The sequence below is a fragment of the Arvicola amphibius genome, chromosome 3 (genome assembly GCF_903992535.2).
Source record: "Arvicola amphibius chromosome 3, mArvAmp1.2, whole genome shotgun sequence".
Lineage (NCBI taxonomy): Eukaryota > Metazoa > Chordata > Mammalia > Rodentia > Cricetidae > Arvicola > Arvicola amphibius.
Genome location: NC_052049.1, coordinates 35579256 through 35596916, shown reverse-complemented (window position 1 = coordinate 35596916; position 17661 = coordinate 35579256). Strand labels below are relative to the sequence as shown.

Here is a 17661-nt window from a genome sequence, read left to right as displayed (position 1 = left end):
TTCCCCCCCCCCAAATTCATACCTTTAGGGGCTTTATAGTTTCTGTTTTAAAAAATATTGTGGGGAGGTATGTGTGTGCCTTTTTATTGTGGGGAGGGGTGTGTGTGTGTGTGTGTGTGTGTGTGTCTGTGTCTGTGTGCTGTGTCAGAGAGGCTGTGTCTTGGATTCCTAGATTTGAGCATACAGGAGAGTTTGACTTACCCTGCCATAAAGTGATAAAGTGATATTTGGTGACATCAGAACAGGGCACATGAAGGAGGGATAGACAGAAGCCATGGGCACAATATGAGGAGGAAAGATCATTCCTTCTGTTTCGGCTTCTGTTGTGTTTGAAGTACTGATAGAAAATGAAATTTTTTGTTTTAGACAGGGTCTTTCTATGTGCCCCTAGCTGATCTGGAGCTCACTATATAGACCAGGCTGACCTCAGATTTACAGAGATCTGCCTGTCTTTGCTCCCCTAAATAAGGTAAAATAGGTTTTCAAATCTAGAGCATTCTGGAGCCAGCTTTTCTTCGGGGAGTGGGGAGAAATCAACAACATAAACCAGATTTTATCTATTATAGTAATACAGTGTTGTACTCGGTTTGATATTTGCCTCACATCATCTTGAAACTGTGTGTGTGGGGCTATGGGATCTGGGTCTTTATTCATGAATCACTCAGAGAAAAATAGGCATAAGGAAAAACAGAGGAAGAGTGATCTGATTTGTATTTTATGAGCTAGACAAACCAGGGAGCTTAGGAGATAAAATGCTGACCATGCAATCTTGAAGGATGTGGGTCCCGTTTCCAGCACCCACGTAAAAAGCAGGGATCTGCTGTTTTGTAACTCCAGCCCTGGGGAGGCCAGGCAAGGAGCATTCTCAGGGCTCACTGGCCAACCAGCCAGAGAATTCAAGAGACCACGTGCTCCCAAACAAGGTGGACAGTTCCTGAGAAATGCCATTGATTGACTACACACACACACACACACACACACACACACACACACACACACACACCACCACCACACCACACCACCACCACCACCACCACCACCACCACCACCACCACCACCACACTCCCTCCCCAAGCCAAGAACATTTACACCCACACACACCCCACATACTGAAAAATTACTGGCAAAAGCTGAGTGAACTTGACCCTTCGTCCTCTTTAGTTAGGTTATAAGAGGAGAAAATGTAAACGACAGGACCTGTCCCTAGATCTCAGGCAGTGACAGAAAAATACACCTGGGAGGGGGAAATTGTCATATACTGCAGTGGCAAGCTGTATTACAGAACATAATCTCTGCAGGAAGCTTCGCAGGTTAAAATTTGAAGCTCAGCTGGTGGTTGCTGGAGCATTCTGAGCTATGTACTTCTGGGGCGCACTGGTCTCAGACCGGACTTGATTTCCTTCTTCTTCCCCTGCCCGGCAGTGTGGCTAGCCTCAGCCCTGCCTAGCCAGCCTTCCCTCTCATTCCCAGCCACCCGAGTGACTCTTCCCGGATCCAACCCCCCCACCTCCAGCTCAGCTCAACTAATCCTGCCGGAGGGGCACGTGCCAACAGATCGTTAAAAGCGAGCCCCAACGGTCCTTTTTGTCCAGTACGCGCGGGCCGGGCTGGCGGGAGCTGGGGGCGGGAGCGGCCGCTTTTCGAGCGGGAGACGAGCCCGCGAGCGCGGGCGCGGGACCAGCTCGGCGGGAGGAACTGCGGTCGGAGTTGGTGGCGGTTGGACTTAGGGATGGGGAAACTCTCTGGTTTGCATTTCTGGGAAAGTGGTTAAACACAGTAGAAAAAGCAAAACTGACAATACAATGATATCTTATTTGATGTAGGGAGATGTATGGGCCCCAGGCACCCTTGCGCTCTCGTGAGTGGAGAAAATGTTTTGGGGGAAAAGTTTGGCCAAACTTTATAGGAAGGAAGAGGTTGGGAGCCGAGGAAGGGATTTACAGACATTTACGTTATGGGAAACCAAAATGTAATTATGTGGTTGAGAAAAGATGAGCATTTGGGAAGCTCGGCTATCCTCTGTCTGCCACTTGGTAGGGAACTCTCAGACTCAGCAACCGCAGATCTGAGAAATAAGCAAAACGTTGATATTTATGTTGAAAGTGGCTGATCAAAACTGTAATCCCAAGCAGCTCTGGGAGGCTGAGACAGGAGGATTGCGGAGTGTTAGAGGCCAGCATGCACTGTAATACCAGGACCCTGTCTCCACAAAGTCACGTTTCTTCACGGATCTCTCCTGTCAACTTACTCAAAATCCTTTGAACTGGCCTCTTATAGCTTTTCCTCACACATCCTAAAATTCTCACTCAGGGAAAATACAGGCACACAAATGTTTGAATCAGATATTGTTCTTAAAAAACGTATTTCATGCAAATTACGACAAAACGTTTGCACATCTCTCTAAAGAGATGAGAGAGGGTTTTTAAAAAAACCAGAATGACCACATGATTAAGCAATGTTTAGAAAATGAAGTTTAGAAGCTGGGTGTGGGGTGCAGCTCTTTAATCCTAGCACTCTAGAGGCGGAGGCTGTACTGGCCAGTTATTTGGTAGACGTTCAATGTGGGTTTGTCTGTCCTCATCATTAAATTGAGATTTTGCCTTTTGAGCAGGAACACTTCAGAACGGAGGTTATGCCCCAACCGTTACATCATACCAGCAGATCTTCTTAAAGTGATTTTAGATTGTGTGACTCAAGTGTTGTCTGACAGATTTATTCAGTCAGAAATCGCGTTTTTCTTTTTGGATTTAATTGTTGAGGGCACATATCTTCATATACAGAATAAATTGAGCACACTGGACCTCTGAGAGTAATAGTCATTAATGTGGTAGCTGCTAAATGATAAACTATTTCCATCTTTCTGATGTTAAATTTTAGTCTGAATATTCAGTTGTACAACTTGAGGGGGGGCAGTGGTACTGGGGATTGAACCTTAAGGGTCTCCTGCAGGCTGGGTTAATACTCTACCATTAGGCTATAATCCCCAGCCCCTTGAATGCACAATAACTTTTTAAAGAGAGACCCTTGGATATTTCCCTGCTTCACAGAAGAAAGAAAGGCATTTGGGGGCTGTGTAACTGGCATGAGAGTCTAAATGCACTTTTAGACTGTGACAGAAAGCCGCACTGTAAGCAAATAATTCACTGTTAGTCCTTATTAGACACTGGATTCTAAAAACAACAACAAAAAACCAAAACCCCCCCAAAAACCAATTTACATGGATCTATGGGCTCCTTGTGTTTAAAATGTCTCCCTTGTTCCTACAAAATGGGCAAATGTAAAGTAATATTAGAACAGAATAGATAAAAGCAACTTCACTTTTTCAATATATTGCTAGTTTTGGCTGACATTTTCAAAACTGATCATTTATATTAACAATACACCTACTCATACAACGATGGTTTCCTTTTAGTCTCAGTGTGTGCTTTTCGGAAAGGATTTACTGGCATTTGAATACACTGCGAGAAAAGTAGAATTCTTGTGGGCAAGAGATATTTTAATGCAAACTTTTGGGTAAATCTCATTTGAAGGTTAGGTTACCTGCACACATTTACCACCTTTGTCCTCGAACACGTGGAACTGGCTTGCCGCGAAGCCAGTATTTCTTGTTTCAAAAGCATTCGAGTGAATTTTCAAAAGTACTAGAGTGGATTTAGTGTGTTTTTGTTTAAATCATCGACACGTTTGAACATCTGTCTGATGCCTATGAATCTCCTATTCCCAAAATGCACAAACCAACATATCAGAGTAAAATGCGATCTGATGTGAATTTGGTTTGAGGGTATGAGAGGCGAGAAGCTGGCTGCTAGACCTCACAGGTTTCTCAGATAGTTTAGCCTCCTGCCGTGTGGCACAGCTTGCTTCTTGGGCAGCCCATCTGGCTCCTGTCAGTTCTCTCCAGGGCCCTCCAGCAGGTTCACCATCAGTTCAGTCCCGGGCCTGAACAGCTTATCTTGCTGGTTCTTCATTATGAGGCCCTTGGCTCTTTCCTCTCTTACAAGCCTTCTGTACAGGAAGTAACTCAGATCTAGCGAAAGAACTTGGCCAGTTCCCATAGGGGACAGTGCAGATGATTTATTGGATGGATATGTCAATGTTTCCCCTTCTCAGCAGCCTAGACACCCCTGTACATGTTCTTGAGCTTGAAGATAGAGGAGCTGATGTGCTCATTGGGAAACACGTTTACGTTCAGTAATTTTCACAAACGATCATCACCAGCAGTGAACAGAGGAAGGCTGAGAAAATTACGGGTGGGATTGGAGAAGGGGAGAAAAGAGCGGAGAAGGGATTAGAGTCCGTTAGAACCAAACGTTTTTGTTTCTGAAAACGGATCGGAGGTGAACTCCAAAAACCCCGCTTTTCTACCCGCCGACTCTGTGCCTCCTGCGGTGGAGACGCGCTCTGCAGAGCCGGCAGAGGCTCAGGCCCGCCACTGATCGCGGCAAAGCTTGGCGCTGCGACGCGCGCCTCTCGGGCGGCTCAGTGCTGGCCCGCCGGTAGGAGGGAACACCCCACTTCCCACGCGGGGAAACACTCCTAGGCTTGACGTCGTCGAAGCGCTGACCTATGGAGGGGTGGAGGTGGGGGTTCCCGCTTTGGTTGCCGCCCCGCGGGCTTTTTAAAGGGTACCCTGGGGAATACGCTCCAGGAGAGGTGGGAGGAGTGGGGGGTGGGGATGCAGACATAGGAGGGAAAGTATCCTGGACTTGGGGGTGAAGAAGGGGTGGGGTGAGGCTCAAGCGATTTGGGAAGCCGAGCTGAGCCTTAGCCCTAGAAGGAAGAAGCCAGACTCCAGAACAGCGCACTCACCTGGAGATGGAGTGGAAACGACCGCACACTGCTGGCAGGAGGATCAGGACCGAGGAGGGGGATGATGTGGGTGAGTACCATCCTTTTCTTTCATGACCCAAGAAAACCTCCGAAGGGGCTTCTTGAGGAAGGTAACAGTGTGTAATACACGCTTAGGACCAAGAAATGCCATGAAATTCTACAGCCTAGTTTACATTTTGAGCTGTGTGAAATTTATGCTCTGGAGGTGACCGGCTGCTTTAGAGAGAGAGGGAGTGAATGTGGCCTGGCAAGTTCAGGATCCAGAAAAATCCCACCCCCACCCCTTATGAGTTTCTTAAAGAGTTTTCTCCCTTCGTGTTAATCTGTTTTCAAAGGAAAATTTATGCGGGTGCTCGCCAAAGACATGAAGCAGCAGCGAAGTCAAAATTGCCCCAAGGTGAGTGTTAAGGACTTGCCTTCTGTCTTCCTTCTCATCTTGAGCAAACGAATTCTTGCTAAAGAAGGCATTTGCGGGAAGGCATTTTCTGATGTGGTCAGAAAACAGGAGAATCAAAAATTTAACTACAGAATCGATTTAAGATGTATTAAAAAACAGATCCTCACAACTGATGATAGCCATGTATCAGATTGGCGGCCGCTTCCTGGTTTCTGTCTCCACAGAGGATGAAGCACGGTGCGTCAGGCAGGCAGTGCACTGCTAGCTGGCTGTTAGACTTTCCTCCCAACAGTTGCTAGCTGCACTACCCCCCTGCTACACCCAGAAGCAAGCACAGACGTGGAAATGGTGCCATCTGGTGGGTAAGACGGTGTATTCACGACAGTCACTAAACGTTGGATCCAATGTAATATTTCTGCTCTGTAAAGTCACAACCCAAAATACTTGTAGCTTCTCTTTTTAAAAAGAGTATTCTTTTGAAAAATATTATCATCTTATGTATATTTTCATGTATGTATAACTGTGTACCAAGTGTGCGTGCCTGGTGCCCGTGGAGTCCAGAAGAGGGCTTCCGATTTCCTGGAACCGGAGTTTCAGACGGTTATGGGCCGTCTTGTTGGTGCTGAGAATCCAGAGCAGTTAAGAGCAGCCAGTGCTTTTAACCGCTGAGCCATCTCTCCAGCCCCTGTACTTTCTCTATAGATTAAAAAGTGAAGGGCTCACATGACTCACATCTCTGTTGCCATTTACCATGCTTCACTTTATGCCAAATAGCTCACTTTCTTTTAAACATACTTAGTTCAAATTTCACCATTTGAGTAGATTTTTTTCTAGACAATTTTACATTTTTCTGTATTTAAGTGGTTACAGTCCACAGCAAACTTTAAAGTTGCAGTGACTAATGTTACCTATAATGGGAGAGAAATGACATTGAAAAGTTCTTACATTCTTTAAACACAACTGAACTGCCACGCACATTTCTCCAGCTACATGCCTTGCCCGGATTGTTTTACCTTCTAGATACTTTAATGCCAAATTCAATTGAACTTTTATTATTTTTTACTATAATAACATCTATATTTAAACTTTTAATTTGGAAAACCTAAGTATAAGAATTCAGAGTCCTTAGCTGGGCAGTGGTGGTGCACGCCTTTAATCCCAGCACTTGGAGGCAGAAGCAGTTGGATCTCTGAGTTCGAGGGCAGCCTGGTCTACAAAGCATGTTCCAGGACAGCCAGGGCTACCCAGGAAAACCCTATCTCTAAAACAATTTAAGTGTTATTAAAAGTTTTTTATATGCTTGTTGCTTGAAAATACAAACTTTATTTCTAATAGTATAGGAAAAACTAAACAAGGTTTCTCTATGAATTCTCTTCAGTGTAGCTGCTAAGATTAGAGCCCTGGCTGGCAAGAAGGCTCAGTTGGTAAAGGCACGTGCGGTTAATCCTATCCACCTGAGTTTGATCCCTAGCATTCAGAAGGTGGAAGGAGAGAATCCCTCGTTATCCTTCGCCCTTTGCATTTATGCCACTACACCCCAGCAGTTCTGCAGCTGCGTTTTCCATGAAAAACTTAGCCGCAGTGACTTCATGAATACCAGCATTGGCCAGAATCAGGTAGGCAGTGTATGGCAAGTTGGTTGCTTTGGGTCAAGTCAGCAGTCACAGCTACCCTGCTACTTACTTCTTCCCATTAAAGTGCACTGACTTACCTGTGTGTGATGGGCTGGCAGTGTATTGTTAGCTGGTTGAGTATGTGTATGGCACCAGCTAACATGCAACTGCTATCCTATTGCACATACAGTCAACATAAGAATGCTGTTATAATCATGTGTATGCTTTGCCATGAAGAAGGGCACTGTTTATGATAAGTTATTTTTATTCTTGGATGATTTAGTTACAGTACAATGGAAGATTTATAGTAATGAAAGTGCTATAACTACTTTTAAAATTCAATAGCTTTGGAGTCCTGACTTGATAAGGCATTTATAAAGTTATAATGTTTGTATTTTGAACACAAGATTTAGAATCTAATGGAAAGCTTCATGTATTCTCTCCAAGTTTTCAGCTAAAATCTTTGACACTTTGACATTCTTCAGTTTCATAATATGGCAGTAAGGTTGGTCTCTGTGACCTCGTGTTCACATCAAGTGGAGGGAGAATTGGGCTAATTTTCAAAATGAGCCATGGACTAAAGCATTTTACTTGAAGTATCTAGAAAATTTGGAATATTTTGGGTATGGGGGGGTTGGGCTGAATTATTTGGAGGACAACTCAATTCTCCTATTTTGTGTAGAATACTACATGTTGGTTTACAATAATTGGAAGAAGATGAGGTCTAGTTCATGAAGAGAGAAGAACTGACCACAAACATCATTTAATATACTTCCACATTCTGTGGGAGGTCATTTGACTTGTGGAGCAAAGACAGCATTTCTCAGTACTCTTTCTTATCCTATGGCTTACATTCTTTCTGCCCCCTCTGCCTTCTACAATGTTCCTTGAGCCATGTGTGAGTGTGTGTATGTATGTGTATATATGTGCTTATATAATATATGCTGTGCATATATAATATATAATATATAATGCATATAAATGTCATATAAATGCCCCACTTATTCTCGCACTTTGTTTTCATCTTTAAAAAAAGGTTAAATTTCAGCATGTTTTTTCTTTTGTTACAAACCTGTCAATAAAAATAAAATCTACTAAATTTAGAAGGCTTTTCTTTGTGCTTTATTTATTCTTAAATTCAAGAGCAAGGATTAAAAACACCCATATTTGTACTCAGTAAGCATGTAGATGTTTTGGAGTGCGGGGATGTAACCTAGCACATCTATTTAAAGCTGTCCTTTAGTTCTGCATTACTGAGAGCATAAGAAAGGAAAGGAGTGAAATCAGTATAAGATAGTGAGAAAAATGAAGAAATACATTAAAAAAAAAAAGACCAAACATGGCAGACCACACCTGTAATCCCAATCTCAGGAGGTGGAGGCTGGAGGAACAGGCGTTTAGGGGTAGCCTTGGCTACAGGACAAATTGTTTGAAGCCAGTCTACAGTCAGAAGTCACGAGTTGGAGAACATGGCAATCATGCCTGGGAAGCAACACTTGGAGGGGTGGATTCTGGTCAAAATTGTACTAGAGACCCAGAATTTAGATTGCTAATAGGCTGTGGGGTAAAATTACAAAAGGCAGGTAGACTTGAATAAATTCTCTTTTACTGACAACAATCCAGGTCAATTCTAGTTGCTTCCCTGGTGAGTATGCCAGTTGACAGAATTAGGAGGGTTTTTTTTTTTCCCCATTTGACCTCCACTTTACAGGGAAGGGGACTGATGTTAATGGTAGTTAGTGACCTGCCAGAAGTCATGCAGCTGATGAGATGTCCCTAGGTGTGCTGGCACATAAATCCAGCATTCCCAAGGCTATCCTTGCAAGACTTGCCACCTCTAAGGGGGCACCGCACTTCCACCTGGTCCAGAGAACTTGCTAAACACATCAGTAGCCACGTGGCTGGAAATACACTTTGAAGCAGAAGGCAGTGCCACAGGGAATGTGTTTTGTTTCTCTGAGACTGTTAGTATAGTGTGTTGGTATCACCAAACTCACCACGAAGATGCCTTCACTGTCTTCTTCAGGTCTAAACAGAGTCAGCCACAGGCCACTAACATTGGCCCTTCCTCCTTTGCCGAACTGTAAAAATGGTATTCCCACACAAAATATCAGTCTTCAATGTAATTCTTTTATGCAATAACATTGCATTTCACAGTGTAGTAATTCATCTTTGCCAACTGGGCAGGTCACTTTGTTAGTTACAAGGCTGACAACACACAAAGATCATGGCTTTGGGAGAAAGGTGCAAATATCTCTGCAAAAAGGTCCAGGTTTTGATTTTGAGGACTTACATGATTACTATCACAAACTTTACGTTGGAATTTGACTCTCTGAAGACAATGTTTACAGTTTTGAGTATCAGAGTGACACAGAATTGAGTTCTCCCCAAATGACTAGTCTATTAGCAGTCAAAAATGATTTGTAAGACATCAATTGAAATGATCATATACTTATGTGCCTTTTCCTATACTTGATGATTTTTAAAAAAATATTATGTATACAATATTCTGTCTGTGTGTATGCCTGAAGGCCAGAAGAGGGCACCAGACCTCATTACAGATGGTTGTGAGCCACCATGTGGTTGCTGGGAATTGAACTCAGGACCTTTGGAAGAGCAGGCAATGCTCTTAACCACTGAGCCATCTCTCCAGCCCCTACTTGATGATTTTTATTCAAAATTAAAGACTAACCTCAATTCTAATATCCTAGTTATGTAATTTAAATTGAACCTAAAAGAATTACATAGAGGGGCTGAAAATGATGCTGTTTTCAAATCATTTAAAAGTGACAATCTGTCCAGATTCAATAAAACATTTAAACCTATATTAAAGAAACACCAAATAAAAACCTGTGTGTGAAACAGAGGTAATGATCTGAAAATCCAGACTTTGCAGGGTGTGGTGGCTCACACTTCTAATCCTAGCACTCAGGAGGCAGAGGCAGGAAGATCTCTGAATTCGAGGTCAGCCTGGTCTACTGAATGAGTTCCAGGATAGCCAGAGTCACACAGAGAAACCCTGCTGTGGAGGCCCAAAAATGTGAGCCTATTTCCATGTTGACGAAAGGTCAGAGAGTTGGAACTTACCTCTATTCAAGGTTATTGTGTTTCTACCTCAAACAAAGGTTCCACCTAGATTCAGATCAGAGAGTTCTGCTCTCAAGGTTATTGTCAACAGGTGTGACTAATAGCCAGACTTTGTATTTCAGGAATAGAGAAGTAGATATGTCTCTACCTCAAACAAAAGTCTAAGGATCCTGTTGGGCCTCATGAAGCCCAGGCATGAGGCCCAGTGTAACTTCCTGAGCCTAACTTGAGTTTGGTGAAGCCTAGTGTAACTTCCTGAGCCTAGCTATAGTTTGGAACTAGAATTTTGGCTACCTGACCTAGACCCACCTCTTCCCAGCCACTGTTAGCGTGGCAGAATTTTATTAGCCCTTATTCCTTTATTGGCCCTCAACCCATCCCAAGCTTCTCCACCCCCATCACAACCCTATATAAGTCCCTGCCTGATACCATTAAATGAGTTCCTTCTTTGACAGACTCCCTACTCAGTGTGTATTCTCCCCATGGCCAAGGAGAGGGCTGGGTTGTTCGACACTCACCACCCTGCTCAGCCCCAGGAGAGTCTGGTGGGTCTGCTCTTTCTGCCAAAGAACCTGGCAGGATCCAACTAAGGTTCCAGTTCCTTTAGGGAGCTCACATTGAATTCCACCCAGGGAGTGGTTTGCCTATAGAATGTTTTGTCTAGGCTGTGAGCGTGACTTGTTTTGTTCTAGCAATAGAATGTTTAACTATAGATATAGCCCACAACCTTCAATTGGTCTGTTCATTTCCTTGTATCATGTTAATGCAGTTTTTTGTCTTCGTTCTACCTTTTGGGGTCAGGGGTATTTTAAGCAATTGAAAATTAAATGTGGGCAATTTCAGTATTCACTGGAACTCCCTCCCGGTACTATTCTATGTTTTTCTGTTTTTTTTTTTTTATTTTCACATCATCATATTCATTACAAATATTTCTAAATCTCCATACCCCTAACCTGGTGAGTGGTATTTTTTGTTGAGGGTGATCCTCGACACTTTTTCTCAAAAAAGTTAAAAGAAAAGCACTTTATAGTTTGCAGCATTCACTTTATCCTTTATTACACCTGTGTACCCACTTACAGTTAGTTAGTTACTTCAAAAATGTCACCCACACGGTGTTCTTCATTTCACGTAGTGGTCCCGTAAGGGTCAACCCTAGAGAAAGTTATAACCGGAAACAGAAGCATACTGGTGACTGAGCTTTCTACAGTTTTCCTTCTGGACAGATAAGTAATATACTTCATCATGATTCTTTGGCTACCTGCACCCCCTTTTTTCCTCTTTGGGTAACATTTCTATTTTGGGGACATCCATTGCAACTGAGTGGTAAGACGGCCTTAGAAAATCTTTCAGTACCATAGTTGTCAAAATCTAAAAGGAGGCTGAATCCTTCAAGGTCATTCTCTGTCCAGCTGTGCTGGACTGACTGTGATGCTTTCATAGGTCCTCTTTCTTTTTAAGAATCATTTGCCCAATCATTTGTGATACGTGAGGTCTGATGGCTTCAAGGGGTTCTTCTGGCCTCCAGAACTTCACAACTTGTCCCTCGGGGTTGACCAGATACTTCCAAAAGTTCCACATTGGTTCCTTCTTGGAAGAATCTATAATGTTCAGAATAAATTTTCATGAGCATGATTTTATTCTTTGTCAAGGCTTTTAGTTTTATTACATCTATATATGTGGCAATTTTAGAACCAGGTTCTAGGATTGTCATACTATTAAGAACAAAATAAAACACCCCCACAAAGTAGAGCTCAAGGCTTCAGTAACTAGACTTCAGTATTCTTGATTTCATAGATGACTGTACTGATCTAGAGTCAGGACGTGAAACCAAGTTACATATTTTAGATTTGTTGCTCTAAACCCATTTTCTTTTTTTTGTTTTCTTTTGCATTGTAGCCTAAATTGGATTTGAACTGGTGGCCCTTCTGACTCAGACTTTTAGATTCTGGGATTAACAGGTGGGTGAATGTCACCAGGCCCAGCAAGACCAGTTTAATATTTAATGTTTATGTAGCCTAGGCTGGCCTGAGAGTCACTACATATCTTAGGCTAACTTTGAACTCTTGGCCAAAGCTAACCTTGAACTCTTAATCCTCCAAGCCTCCACCTTTCCAAAACTGGGATTATAGGTGTTTGCCACCATATCTAGTTTGTTCTCAACTTTTCAAAATGTAAAACGTTCTAAATTTTTTTTTTTGGTAAAAGGAAGGTACACATTGATTTTTTTCATATTTAATGTAATAATCTTTCAAATATTGTTATTGATTATATAGCAAAATGGCAAGGGATTTGAAATGATTACTTGGAGAAATTATGGCATTCTTTTGCTAAATCTTAATTTTTGTAATAAATGTGAATTTTTTTACTTTTGTTATTCTGAATCTTTGTCCCTAATATTAATGAATATGAGAAAAAGATATAATAGGTAGGGTTTGGAGAGATGGTTCATTGGTTAAGAGTGAGTACTGGTCTTGCAGAGGCCCCGGGTTCGATTCCCAGCACCCACATGGTGGCTCACAGCTGTGTGACTTCAGTTTTAGGTGGTTTGATGCCCTCCCTCTTCTGGCCTCCTTGGGCACCAGGCACACATGGACAAACACATACATGCAGGGAAAACACTCATACACATAAAAACAAATGTCTTTCATAGGAAAGATACAGCAACTAAATCAAGTCCTCACTCTGTGCCTACTTCAGGGTTCAAGTGGAGTCAGGCAACCCCAAGAAATGGGTGTTACTATCTTTAGCATTTTGCATATGAGAAAAATGGAGGCCTGAACTTGATACTGAGTGGCCAGCCAAAGGTAGAGGCAGAGTTGCTATCTGCATCTCCTTCCAGAACTGGTGGACTTTACCTCTGGGTTCTCCTGCCTTCCCTGTCTAACATCACACACTGTCTGTGTGGCAGTTTTGGTTCTGTGAGGAGAGTTGAGCTTCACAGGTTTTGTTTGTTTGTTTGTTTGTTTTTGACAGAGTCCTCATTAGAATATATTCGAATACTTAGTTCAAGGGCTCGGCTCTACCTTTTCTTCAGTATGCCCCAGAAAGAAAAGCCACGGTTCCTGTCCACTGTGTTATGCACCCTTTAAGTAGATGGCTGCGGCGAGTTTAGTTATAGAGGAAGTCTCATATGACTGACTTCTGAAAATAAGCGAGTTATTTTGCTTTGAATTTCAGCAAAACCCTGGTAAAATGTCAAGCCAGCCTTGAGGCTAATGTCTCAGATGGAAAGACCACCACCATAAAACTAAACATAAAGATATACTCAGTTAACGGTGCTTGGCCACATATATTCATAAAGCTTTAGTCAGGGGTGGCAACAACGGAAAGGCTAGCAGCTGAGGGAAGAGCTCAAATACTTAGGGAAAGCAGTGGTGGCCACGCCTCGCATTCAATCTTCAACATGATGGTCAGAAGGAATAAAAACATACCAAGGTAGAATTCTTTACCATCTAAGAAGTCAAAACACTGATTTCAGGGATGTATAACTTCTAGAACGTTTCAAAGGATAAGGTTCTGGATCTCTGACAGTTTTATGAAATTTTCTCAATAAAATATTTTAAATGAAATAGGAACTATGGTCCTAATCTATCTATCTTTTTCTACTGTATGTATGTATAGTAATGAAATAGAAAGGGATGGACAACACTGAGGGAGAGTAGATATTTACCAACAAGAAATCTAAACGCAGGTTCTGCTTCTGGCCCTAAGATCTTAATCTTGTGGAAGATGGGGAATGTGACTCCGTAGTTTTGTCTTGCAAAAGATTCTATCTCCAGGCTGGACATGGGCTCCGATTCTCCAAACTGATTGCATGGGAAAGCCAGGACGTTGAAGTGATAGGGCCCAAACTCCTTGTGCAGCTCCTTGAGGGCCGAGTAACTTCTGTCCGTGTACCGGCAGGCACTAGCCACGTTTACAACTAGGGAAGCCTCCCGGAAAAAGAAAAAAACCCCACCGGAAAGAGAAGCAAAAGATTAAAAAAAAAAAAAAATCCTTCAGGCAATTAAAATCCCAAACCATTTTGGAAGAATACAACCTCTGATAAGACTCCGTATTTTCAGACAGATCCAATTTCATTAAAAATCATAACCCAGATAAAGGGGCTAACCCTCTATACTTAGATTACGTAATATTCTTAGTAGTGGGTCTCGCCCTAGCCACACAGCATCTTCCAGATCACAGCATCAGGTCCGCACGAAAATGAAAGCAATTTTCGAGAAAAACAGTCGCTTAACCGGTTGGAAGTGAAAAGTTTCTAGAACTCTGATACCTAAAAGGACATCTAACGACATTGCTTTGAAGACTACTTTCCAATTTACGACTGTAACGAACCCTACACTACGGTGAGAAGAAGTATCAATGCCGAGGAACAACAGAAATAAAAATCCGAAGACTTACTTTGCCTTTGAACTTTTCCAGAGACACGATCTTCCCTTTGGCATCCTTCACTTCAAAGGAATAGAAGCTGTTGATTCTCGGTTTCAGGAATTTTAATTGTAGGAGAAAAAGCGTCACGGTGCACAGAACCATAGACAGCAAAACGGCAAATACCTTCACTTTGGACCCGGAACTTTTCAGTGGGTAGGCAGCGAAGGGCTCCATTTTGGATGATTTCGGGAGTCTCAGCAGGCTGGAATTCGAGGAGGGGCTGAAACTTGAAACCCCGCGGAGCTTAAAGGAGAGCCGGAAGGGCTTACAGTCCTTTGGCTGCTAAATAATCGAGAACCCTCCCCAGAAGAATCAAAATGAAGTTAGAAACGCGGCAAATTTTCAATATATTTGTAATGTGGTTTCAATTTAACCATTTTTAGACTAGAAAAACTGGTATCGTCTTAGTGGATCCTTAACACTCCCCTTGCTAGGTAAACATTTCACCAGAAGGTGGTGCTCTTGTAACTTGGAAATGAGTGCTTAATGCCCAACTCAGCATCCTGTGTGCTCACAGAGCAAAGTATTGGCTGTAGAGGACAGAATAATACTAGGAATAGTTAGAGTGTAGATTAATGTGGTCTGTTAATATGAGGTGTGACCCCAAAGAACTGAAATAATTATGTGTTTATTTACCGTATTATGGGAATATAAGGAATTTACTATAGAGCAATGAAGCTCTGAAAAGGCCATTTTATTTATTCTGACTTCATCTAGTGAAGGCAACCAGATGCCAGGAGAATACAGCAAAAATAGAAAGTCAGAAAGGCTAAACCAAGGGGGCTGGAGAGATGGCTCAGCGGTTAAGAGCATTGCCTGCTCTTCCAAAGGTCCTGAGTTCAATTCCCAGCAAGCACATGGTGGCTCACAACCATCTGCAGGCATACACACAGACAGAATATTGTATACATAATAAACAAACAAACAAACAAACAAATAAATAAATAAATAATATTTTAAGATAAAGAAAGGCAAAACCAACATCGCTTCTCTTCCAGAAACTATGGCAGCCTTTTTCTTTATAGCTTTGTCACCACCATTGCTAAGATATATACTTTATAACATAACTACACACACAGAGACACACACACACACACACAACACACACACAGGCATACATATGCACATATGCAGGCACACACACATACACAGGTACACACATCTAGAGTGGCATTTTGTTTGTAATCTAACAAATAAAGCTTGCCTGAAGATCAGAGTACAGAGCTAAGCCACTAGTTAGTCACAGAGGCCAGGCAGTGGTGGTACACACCTCTAATCCCAGCACTCAGAGACAGAGGCAGATGGATCTCTGTGAGTTCAAGGCCACCATAGGCTACATGAAATTGATCCACCCTAAAAGAGAAACAGATCTCACACAAAGTGATCTCAGCATTTGGGATCCCACGCCTCAGCATTAGGGAGGTGGAGACAGGAGTGATATGGCTGGGCAGAGAGAGGAATAGAAGTTGGGAGGAGACAGGAGCTCAGATGCAGTATAAGAATTCAGTCTGAGCATGCAGTCATAGAGACAGCAGGAAGTCTGAGATTCGCCCCTTTGGTCTGAGCATTGGTAGAGCAAGAACTCTTTAGTGGTTGACTGCTCTGCTTCTCCGATCCTTCAGTGTTCACCCCTGATAGCTGATCGCAAGTTTTTTATTATTAAGACCAATTAGAATTTATGCTACACATATACACACACCCACACAACATATCCTCATACACACACACACACACACACACACACACACACACACACACACACAACCTCCTACATACTTTCTCTTGTGCATGCCCTGATATCATTTCTCAGCTCCTGAGGTTTGTCATTATAGCAGACACATTCTGCCTATTCCAGACTAGTGTCAGACAGCATGTGTGTCACCTTACCCCCTCCTTTGCAGAGGGAGAATAGTCCAGAAAGCCCAGCAGCATTCTTTCAATGTGTTAAGGAAGGTTATCTAAGTGGGAAGGCTCACTGAGATGACCATCAGCTGGAGAAACTACCCAGACAACACGGGATAAAGCGACTGATGTGATTAATTGACCACCTCGGTCTTGGCACAGGATGTGAATAAAGGGCAAGTGGGCAGCCAGCCATGGGAAGACTGAAAATCAGTTATGGAGTCATGGGGCACCAGGAAATGGAAATTGAAGGCAGCGAGGAGCTTGGCTCTAAATCAGTCACCTGTGTCATGCTACATTTTATAGAGAAAATAGTTTTTGCTGATGAACTGTGTTACATATGCAGTCTACACACACACACACACACACACACACACACACACACACACACCACACATACCAGGAAGGTCCTAACAAGTCAGCTAAGATCCAAGAAATAGTGAATGCAGTAACGGAGAATAGGGATTAGCACTTTCAGCTTCATAACTGAATTATTTCATCTGCATGGCACCATTTCTTTGTAACAGTTAAAACACATTTGTTTAGAAGTCAATATAGGAGTCGAGATTGCTCCAGCAGTCCGGTGAAGGAGTTCTATTCATCAGGAGACCTTTAGTTTTATGAGAAGTTGTCATAAGGGCTGAAAGAGCCTGGGAGTGTAGACAAACAAGAAAGCACATCCACGTGTCTTGAAGCCACCTGGAAGGAGTCACAGGGAGTCTGCAGAGCAGGAAGTTTAGATAAGGCAGAGTCTTCAAGAAAGCAGCACTTTCAAGTGTGATAGAAGGGCCTTGAGGGAGGGGCGGATGGAGGCTGAGGATGCTTGGCTCGACAGCAGCAGGCATGGGTGATTGAGAACAACATAATTCCTAGTGGAAAAGGGACAGATAATTTTGATTTAAACATTAAAAATTTGATACATAAAAACATTAAATTGCACATATTTATAGGGTACTAAGTGATGTTTTAATAAACAAATATATTGTATGATATTTGATTCATGTTATACATGCCTATCTTTTAAATATCATTTGTGGTAAAAGAAATATAAAATACTTTTAAAAAAAGATTTAATCAATAGACTATTGACAGTTTCAGTTTGGGTTGTATTCCCCACTAGAATGTGAAGACATGGGGAGTTTTAAAATCTTTTAGTTTTTGAAAAATTAGTGTGTGTTCGTGATGCATGTTTGTGGAAATTTGTGCCATTGCATCCTGCAGGTGGAGGTCAGAGAGCAACTTTGCGGAATTGTTTCTCTTTGCCCACCTTCGTGTGGGTTCTGGGGACCGAACTCAGGTCAGCAGGCTTGTACGGCGAGCTCCTCACCCACGGAATCATCTCACCAGCTCAAATTTTGTGTTTATATCTATTTTGAAATACTATTGAGACTCTGATTTTGA

The 17661-nt window shown here is 42.5% G+C and overlaps 1 protein-coding gene across 2 annotated transcripts; it reads right to left on the bottom strand.

Moving 5' to 3' along the window:
* Window positions 1-10950: 10950 nt before the first annotated feature.
* Window positions 10951-14755, bottom strand: Gpx8 (glutathione peroxidase 8 (putative)). Of its 2 annotated transcripts, XM_038323563.1 has the most exons (3): window positions 14329-14754; window positions 13598-13859; window positions 10951-11525 (listed from the first exon to the last, which is right to left on the bottom strand). In XM_038323563.1, exons 1-3 carry the CDS (start codon window positions 14530-14532, stop codon window positions 11362-11364), a joined length of 630 nt encoding a protein of 209 aa, XP_038179491.1. In that variant the 5' UTR covers window positions 14533-14754; the 3' UTR covers window positions 10951-11361. The 2 variants fall into 2 exon arrangements, with proteins under 2 accessions (XP_038179491.1, XP_038179492.1); XM_038323564.1 differs by lacking the exon at window positions 13598-13859 and having other exon boundaries at window positions 14329-14755.
* Window positions 14756-17661: the final 2906 nt, after the last annotated feature.